Consider the following 9,422-nt stretch of genomic DNA (forward strand, 5'->3'; position numbering starts at 1 on the left):
TTATTGTAGTTATTGCTGGTTATATTATGAAATAAATTGGAAATTTTTTGTTGCAAATTTGAGAAATACCTAAGAAATTGCATCTTGGCCATTCAGGATTTAAAATTTATTAGTTTTTTCTCTTTATTTGAATTTGCCTTTCCCTGTTCTTCACTTTTAACTTTTTATCTTGACGTTTCTGTTATTTGACGTTTCTGTTATTTGACTAACAGAATATAAGAATTTTTTCATATTGTTTAAAGTGATTTGTTTGAATTTAAACGATCAAATCAAAACTATTTATCAATAACAATGGTTATCAAATTGAATATTCAATGAAAAAAACATTCTGTGAATATTATTATTCTTATTGAATACAATTGTGTTTACAAGTTTTAAATTATCATAATATCGATCATTTTTTGTTGTTGTTGTTGTCGAAAGTTTATCGGCCGATTTTGTTTGCCATTTACCATGTTTATCAATCGGTTATTATTGTTGTTGTTATTGTTATTGTTGTTGAATTTTATACTTTCAAAACAATTCGTACTTTTTTAAAACGATTATTGTTATTGTTGGCAAATTTACTTGATCTTTGTTTTGTTTTGTTTTTTTTAATTTCAACAATATTTTGAATGATTGAATGAATGAAATATTTTTTGAATTAAAAATATAACTAAGCTGGAAGTAGAAGAAAAACGAAAGGGATAAATCCCTTGATGTATGAAATGAATGAATGAAACAAAACGAAAACTTTTTAGAAATTTCATCTGCACAAAATCAAAAGTAATGATCGAATATGTTTCATTTTTTGTTCTGTATTTGAAATTATTATTATTATTATTAAATAATAATAATAATTCTTTCGACAAAAACAAAATATCTAATCAATCATGATGAACCAAACCGAACCGAACAACAAAAAAAAGAAAGAAATTACTCGACATTTGAATGAAATTTAAATATACATTATGATTGAAAGAAACTGGAAAAAATGAAAAACCAATCAATCAAATCTATTTATTATTATCTTTCTACTTGAATTTGGATGTATTCTAAATTTAGACATTTCGTGTTCAACATATATCTTTGATTGAACCATTTGGCTGACGAATCGTTTTTCGGGTTTTTTTCCTTCCTTCAGAAGGAAATGGTTTTTTGGTTCCATAAGCCTTTTTTTAATATTTGAAATCGCTTAAAGAGTTAAATATCCTGTTTCATCTTTATCGACCAAAAACGCGAAAAAATTCAATCCCTTTTTAACCAAAAAAAGGAAGGAAATTTGTTTCAAGATTAATTATGAAAGATTGTGTGAACGATGAAGACAAGCAATAACAACAACAACAAAAAAAAACGGTAACACACCGACACATTAAATGTGATGAGATTTTCTTTTCTACACACCAGGAAAAGAGAACAAAGCAAAACCAAAAAAAACTTTGACTACAGAATCTAATTTCCTTTGATTTCTTTTCTTTTGACCCATATTTCATTCAAATCATTTCATCACATTTAAAAAAATTTCCGATTTTTTTTTCATCTATTTAATAAGAAGAATATTTTTTTAAAAAATAAGATTTCAACAATTGTAAATTCAACGACAGTCATATCAGTTTTTCAAATGTTTTATTGCCTCTCTCTCTCTCTCTCTCTCTCTCTCTCTCTCTCTCTCTCTCTCTCTCTCATCGTTTAACATGATTGTTCATGATTTTAATGTATTCATGTTCTTATGTCATGTCGTTGGTTTTAGGAATTGAATTCTTCTTTTTTTTATTTGGAAATTCTGTGCCTTGAATTTCGGCCATATTTTTTTCGTCTTGTCTTATTAACTAAAAAGCATTTCTTGATTTGAAACTTTAAAATTTTATTTTTATTCTTATTCATTTATAAGAATTTTTATAAAGTTTGAATGTAATCCTATACGTTTTTTTCTAGTCAATTTTTGTGTTTGTCATCAAAATATTTTCATTTAAAATAGAAATAATTAATCACCGAAAAGTCTATGAAATAAGATAATTCAATAATTATGAAATGTTTTTAAATTAAAAATAAAATATTTAATTTCTCAAAAATACAGATAAGATATGAAAATCTTTTCATTTCCGAATAAACATAAATGAAAATTGTCAAGTTTATGTGGAAATGTTCATCGGAACACCATCATTATTATTTTGTTATATCGTCTTTCATGTTGGATTAGTGTGGGATATTTCATTTTCATCATTTTTGTTCGTTTGTTTTCTGTCGAATTGGATTCTACTTCGTTTGTTTTTTCTGACATTGTTGTTGACCGAATTACTTAATTTTTTTTCTGTTATTATCACATCAAGAATGTTCTCGAATAAGCATCTACACACCAAAAAAAATGATGAAAACTTTATTAAACAAAGTTTTAAGCCAACAATCTAATTTTTTTTCATTAGAACTAAATAACTGTGTTTGCTAAAAAAATATATCAAAAAGTTCATTCAATCTAAAAAAAATAATTGAATGTGTAAAAACTAAACATGGAAAACTGTTTTTTTTTGTTGTAATTGTTATTCAACAAATAATTATTCTTGAAGGAAAATTTGATTAAATAATAATAAATCAATTTTTTTCCCTCTCACTTTCTTCCATTTGTTTTCAAAAAAAAATAAATATCGAACATTTTTTGTTTTCATTGTTTGCCATTAGGCTATTTTTGTTTTGTTTGATTTTGTTTTCAATTTATGTTTCGGCAAAGAAATCACATTTAACGTGTAATTTTTTTCATCTCTTTTTATTATTTTATGTTTGAAAAAATAAACTATTATTGCCATTCGGCAAAAAAATTAGGTAATGTGTTTATGTGTCGATCATCATCACCTGTTTTCATAACTGCTTAATGTTCAATTGTTTCTAATTGAATTTCATTTTCATTCAAGTGACAAAAGCATTGAATTCAACTTTCTCTTTTTATCATCATTTTATTATAGTGTATTTTGTTTTTGTTTTTATCTTTTTGATTCATTCATTTTCAAAATCAGAAAACCATATCAATTGTTTTTGTCATTTAATCTTGAAACTGTTTTTTTGTTTTTGTTTTCACATTTATACATAGAAAACAAATAGTAAATGTTTTTTCTTTTAATCTACCATAACAAAAAGTAAAAGTAAAAAAGATTGTAACTTGGTTACTAAAGATACTCAGGCTATCGATATTATTATTATTATTTTTTTTCTTTTTGATTGAATTATAATCATTTTATACAATTCATGAGTGTATTTGTGTGTTGGTGTCATTGTTAATCTTTATTGATTTCTATAGATTGATTGCCGACAATAGATTTCTGTCTAAATTGTTTGTTTGTTTGTTAGCCTATTCTTTGTTTCAATCTTTTTTTTTCTAATCATTAATTGAATCTATAACAGCAACGACAACAACAAAAAACCGTACAATTTATCAATTGATGATGAAGAAGAAAATAATCAGAAAACTTTTTTTTCAGATCATTGTTACAAGTTGTTACAAACATAGAATTCCTACTTATTATGTCATTTTTTGCGAAACAAACAAGCGAAAAAGCATTAACAACAACAACAAAAATAACATGATGATGATGATCAAAACGAAAAAAAAACATTTGATTCAAATTAAATGTCTAAAGCATCTGCTATTTAGCAAATTTAAATCCTTCTTCAATTGATTTCTGCAATTGATTTGATTTTTCACTAAATATCATTGTTGTTGATGATCTATGATAAACTTTTTTTTTCTATAAAATAATAATGATTATTAAAAAAAAAGTAGAAGTTAAAAATATACACCATTATCAACGATGACATCAAATCAAATATCTTCGTGTTTGTGTGTGTGTGTGTGTGTGATTACATCTATAGCAAAAACTGTATAAATTATTCATGTAATAACATTGAAAAAAACAAAACAATGTTATTATTATCATGATATCCCATTTCGATTGTTGCAAAAAATAAAACGATTGATACATATAGTAATAGTAGTTTATCTTCAAATAGATTGAATGATAGATTGAAATTGAATATATATCGATAATAATATTAATTTCATTTGTGGTTCAAATGATTATTTTCATTCATTCATTCTTTTATTTGAAAAATATGATCAATTGTCTTTTTTTTGTTTCATTCTGGTTACCTTATCATTATCATCATTGACAATCAATTGTGATGGGATGCTGGTATATCCATTAATATTATTCAATTACGTGGATGGTTTAAATCCTCAATCAACCATTTAAATTAAAAATATGATACCATCATCATCATCATCATCATTGAAATTATCTGATATAGCCTGATTTTTTTTTCTCTCTCTCTTTTTGTATTTCCAATTTATTTTTCCCTATTGCAATAATGATTATTTGGTATTTTATGTTGACAACAATCATACTGGTAGTATTTGTACGACTTTTTTTTTGTTGATTATGCATCCAACAGCAACAACAGAAATTAAATGCACACGTGTATTTAGTCAGTTTGACTAGATTGGAGAAAATAAAAAATAGGAAAGATTCCTTTTTTTGCTTTCTCTATTTTCGACATTTATTACACAGAATCTAAATCAATCGATCCAATATATCAATGTGTGAGTGCAAAAAAAAATTAGTCATAAATCTTTATTTGACAAAATTAAAACAACATGGGCTAATGAATTGATTATAATAAGAAAATTTGCTGCCATAAAAAAAGCGATTTATATTCTCTTTCTCTTTTTTGTTTGAATATGAATGAAGCTAATCAATATAATTTTTCTGATGTCAATTTTTTTTAATACTAATTTGGTTTTTTTTCTCTACATTTTAGATTGTTTCCCGTCAACGACAATAACTACTCACTAGGATATATTATTATCATCGACATTATATAACATCGAATATTTAAAAATTTTTAATTATCTACAACTATTGATGCTACTTTTTTCTTTGCATCAAAACACAAAGAAACAAATATTGGCCATTATTATTGTATCACTTACGTGTTAAGAAATTCTAATTTTTTCTTCTTCTTCTTTGAGAAAATCGGTCGATATATAAAAAAACAACGGGAAATAACACCTTTTCACAACAATTGTGTGTTAGTGTGTGTGTATGTGAGTGTTAGCGTGCCTACAAAGATTTTGTTTTTATTTATTTTCGAAAGAAAAAAAAATCAAATAACCAAAACAAAAAAATGACGATTTTTCGTCGATTTTGGCTTCGCAGAAGCTTAACACGTTTATTAATATTTCTTTGCATCACCTGGGTATTATTTGTATTAATGTATTCATATCATGGACATACAAATTCACAAACATACGGCAATTCATATGAAGATATATCATCATCAAATATAAATAATATACAACAACAACAAGATGTTGCATCAGCTATTGCAAATAGATTAAGATCATCTAGGCAACAAGATGATGAAGATTCATCGGATGATGATACGAATCGAATTGATTCACATAATCATTTAATCGAAATTAAAGATAATCCAATTAAAAATATTGGTAAACATAAATATCATAAAAAGGTAAAAAAGTTCATTTGTTATTGTGTTATTCAAATTCAATTAATTGAAATTTATTTTTAGCCAAATAAAAATGATGATGTGCCAAACTTAGAAGCTGTGATACCACTTCCTTTTAATAGTAGTTCCAATGGTTTTGGCGAAAATGGCCGTCCAATTATAATACCAGTATGTATTTTGAAAAAAAATTTTGAATTTTTTCTCATATCAATGATAATAATTTTTTTTTGTTTAGAAAAATGTTAGTAGAGAAATTCAAAAATTGATTGATATTGGCTGGAAAGATAATGCATTCAATCAATATGCCAGTGATCTCATGTCGTTACATCGTTCACTGCCAGATGTTCGTGATCCAAGGTAAGTGATGAACATTTTTTAATTAACAACAATCAATATATATTAATCATCATTGTTTTTTTTTAAATAAAAAAGATGCAAATCGGTTGGATATGAAAAAAAATTGCCTCCGACAAGTGTCATAATTTGTTTTCACAATGAAGCCTGGTCAGTATTACTTCGAACTGTTTATTCCGTATTGGATAGATCTCCTCCTGAACTAATCAAAGAAATTATTTTGGTCGATGACTTTTCCGACAAAGGTTTGGTTTTTGTTTAGAAAATCAAAATCGGTTAACCTTTGATGTTGAATTTTTTTTTAATATTACTTTTATAGAATTTCTTGGCAAAAAACTTGATGATTATGTTCAAAAGTTGAAAAAAGTTAAAGTAGTAAGAGCTAAAAAACGAGAAGGATTGATTAGAGCACGATTGCTTGGAGCAGCTGCCGCTACGGCACCGGTTTTAACATATCTTGATTCACATTGTGAATGTGCTGAAGGATGGCTTGAACCATTACTTGATCGTATTGCAAAAAGTTCTACTGCCGTTGTTTGTCCAGTTATTGATGTAATTAATGATTCTACATTTGAATATCATTATAATCCTGATGCAAGTGCTTTAAATGTCGGTGGATTCGATTGGAATTTACAATTTAATTGGCATGCCGTGCCCTTACGTGAACGTAAACGTCATAAAAGTCCTGTCGAACCAGTTTATTCACCAACAATGGCTGGTGGTCTTTTTTCAATTGATAAAAATTTTTTCGAAAAGCTTGGCACTTATGATAATGGTTTTGATATATGGGGTGGTGAAAATCTAGAAATATCATTCAAAACTTGGATGTGTGGCGGTACATTGGAAATTGTTCCATGTTCACATGTTGGCCATGTTTTTCGTTCCCGTTCACCATATAAAGTTTGTTTTAGCTAAAATATGCCTCATTTGTCTTGTTTATTTATTTATTCAATCATCTTTTTATTTTTACTAATAGTGGAGATCTGGAGTGAATGTTTTGAAAAGAAATTCGATTCGATTGGCTGAAGTTTGGATGGATGATTACAAAAAATACTATTACGATCGAATCGGTAATGATTTGGTAAGATCATGTTTGGAAATGGAAAAAAATTGTTTCATATATTTAAACATTATCTACATTTTGTAGGGAGATTATGGCGATGTATCATCAAGAAAGGCTTTACGAGAAAAACTTCATTGCAAAAGTTTTGATTGGTATATCAAGAATATCTATCCAGAGCTTTTTGTGCCTGGCGATGCTATCGCTTCAGGAGAAGTAATTTTTTTTTCATTTGATTGGTTACTGATAAGGCGATAACTGAATTATATGTTTTTTACTACTTTTATTTTTTTTGTACAGATTCGTAATCACGGCAATTCTGAATACCAGATGTGTATCGATAGTGCTGCAAAACGATCCGATTTACACAAACCATTGGGCCTTTATCCATGTCATAAACAAGGAGGCAATCAAGTAAATGAATTGAATCTTTTTTTTTGACCCATTTTGTTCCATCACCCGAAACTATTTTCTTTTTCTTTTTTGACAATTCTAATTTATTATTTTTTTTTTCACCCCATTTGTTCAATTTTTCTGTTATATAATAGTATTGGCTTTATAGTAAAATTGGTGAAATTCGTCGTGATGAAGCGTGTATGGATTATGCCGGACGTGATGTCATTTTATATCCTTGTCATGGTTCCAAAGGAAATCAGTATTGGTCTTATAATCATGAGGTTTGAAATCTATAGTTGTTGTTTTTTGTTTTTCACATTTGTTAATTTAATTTTTTTTGTTTACTAATTTAGCTAAAACAAATAAAACACGTTATCACTAGCAGATGTTTAGAAATGACAGCAACAAAAGATCGTCTTATTGTACAATATTGTGATCCAACAAATAAATTTCAACAATGGACATTTTCTGATTATAATTCTTCAAAAATGGAAAATATGCAGGATGCTGATGATGTTGAAGAATAATAAATAAATTTAATAATGATTTAAACAAATCAACCGTCACTATAAACAACAACAACAACAACGATGATCAGACCTATACACTGATCATGATAATAACAATAATTAAATGTTTTTTTTTCTAATTTCTTGAATATCTGTTTTGATTGTATCTCTCTCTTTTTTTTGGAAAAACATGTATCATTTTATCATCATATTTTTGATTTTGTTTATGATATTTTTTCTCTTCTTCTATTGCACAAAGAAAATGTGATTTATCAAATGTGCTCTGATCTTTTTTTCTTCTTCTTCTTCACGCTTTACTTCATTATCTATCTTGATCTATTTCATTTTTTTTCTTGTATTATAAGTGATTGAATATTTTTCTATAAAATTTTAGCCATACTTAAACATTTTTTTTCCAAATTTATATTTAAAAAAAAGAAAAAAAGAAATTTATTGTATGTTATGAATGATAAACGACAAAACAAACATAAATGTCAAACAAACAAAAATCTTTTCCTTAGTTTTTTTTCACTTTTTCACCGGTGCAATATTCGGGAATATGTGTGTGTGTGTATACGCAATGGAACGAATTATTATCAATATGGAAACGATAATCTACTATAGGAAGACACAAACATGAATACAAAAAAAAAACAACTGTAAATATAACAGATATACAAACACATAAATGAAAACAGAGAATTTTTATTTATTTTTCTATGGACATAACATACAAACATACATACATACAACATTCAAACGGTGAATGATTATGAATGATGGAAAAAAAATATTAAAAGAATTAAGTTAAATTCGTTTTTTGTTGTCTACCTTTATTATACGGTGTGAAATGATTGGATGGATTAAAAATGGCAAAATTAAATTCATGAATTTGTTGATGTCCTTGATTTGATTTGCGGTTTGACAATAGAAGAAGCACAATCTGATAACATTAGAGTGTATTTTATCTATCAATTGGCAATATATTGGCAATATATGTTATTTGGCCAAAGAATGGCTCGTGATTATGGAAAATCAAACAAATTCTATTCCTATCGTTTGGATAAACGATCAGCTGCTGCTGGTAAATTTGGATGTTTATTCGAATGGATGGGTGTATGTCATGGACAAGATATAGCATACGTGTTCGATAATCTAGCCATAAAAAGCTCTCCTGAAGATTTGAAATTAAGTCATGAAATGATGAAAGCATGGACTAATTTTGCTAAAACCGGCAAGCCAGATAAAGTCGGATCAATTGAATGGCAACAAGTATACGAAAATGGACATAAAGACTTGGCATCAGTAATGTTGTTAAATGTTGAAAATAGAATGGACAAAGGAACTTTTAAAGAATTATGTGGATTCTGGGAAAATATATATTCCTAAAATATTTGATTATTTGTTCCCAAGATGGCAGTTCAAAATTTGAAAATAAAAATTATCTGCATTTGAAACTCTAAGATGGCAGCACAAATGCAATTTAAAAAAAAAATCAATTTTGAGCTCATCGAATAATTTAAAATCGTTTTTTTTCACACAAGAAACATTTTACAGAATAAAAAAATTTTTAGCCAATTTTTTTCATTGTTTTCCATAAATGATAACTT

General features: G+C 26.9%; 2 protein-coding genes across 2 annotated transcripts; both read left to right on the forward strand.

Annotated features, from left to right (window-relative positions):
- Positions 1 to 4,785: 4,785 nt before the first annotated feature.
- On the forward strand, positions 4,786 to 8,627 carry LOC113792595 (putative polypeptide N-acetylgalactosaminyltransferase 9). Its single transcript, XM_027342503.2, has 10 exons — positions 4,786 to 5,496; positions 5,557 to 5,661; positions 5,729 to 5,850; positions 5,926 to 6,092; positions 6,167 to 6,747; positions 6,824 to 6,928; positions 6,995 to 7,123; positions 7,208 to 7,321; positions 7,456 to 7,584; positions 7,657 to 8,627. The coding sequence occupies exons 1-10, from the start codon at positions 5,152 to 5,154 to the stop codon at positions 7,828 to 7,830; spliced, it is 1,971 nt and encodes a 656-aa protein (XP_027198304.2). The 5' UTR covers positions 4,786 to 5,151; the 3' UTR covers positions 7,831 to 8,627.
- Positions 8,628 to 8,808: 181 nt separating this feature from the next.
- LOC142646143 (fatty acyl-CoA hydrolase precursor, medium chain-like) lies at positions 8,809 to 9,275 on the forward strand. Its single transcript, XM_075824328.1, has one exon. It carries the CDS (start codon positions 8,809 to 8,811, stop codon positions 9,199 to 9,201), a length of 393 nt encoding a protein of 130 aa, XP_075680443.1. The 3' UTR covers positions 9,202 to 9,275.
- Positions 9,276 to 9,422: the final 147 nt, after the last annotated feature.

This window comes from Dermatophagoides pteronyssinus, unplaced genomic scaffold (assembly GCF_027571235.1).
Source record: "Dermatophagoides pteronyssinus isolate colony J.1.1.1.1 unplaced genomic scaffold, Derpt_VIB-CSIC_2022.12 sq0067, whole genome shotgun sequence".
NCBI classification, from domain to species: domain Eukaryota; kingdom Metazoa; phylum Arthropoda; class Arachnida; order Sarcoptiformes; family Pyroglyphidae; genus Dermatophagoides; species Dermatophagoides pteronyssinus.

Excerpts from the sequence above, each read along its gene's own strand:
- LOC142646143 (XM_075824328.1), top strand. The coding sequence starts at position 8,809 with ATGTTATTTGGCCAAAGAATGGCTCGTGATTATGGAAAATCAAACAAA.
- LOC113792595 (XM_027342503.2), top strand. The coding sequence starts at position 5,152 with ATGACGATTTTTCGTCGATTTTGGCTTCGCAGAAGCTTAACACGTTTA. Across the intron at positions 6,929-6,994 it reads ATCGAATCGGTAATGATTTG|GGAGATTATGGCGATGTATC; the intron begins GTAAGATCATGT and ends TACATTTTGTAG. Across the intron at positions 7,585-7,656 it reads ATTGGTCTTATAATCATGAG|CTAAAACAAATAAAACACGT; the intron begins GTTTGAAATCTA and ends TTACTAATTTAG.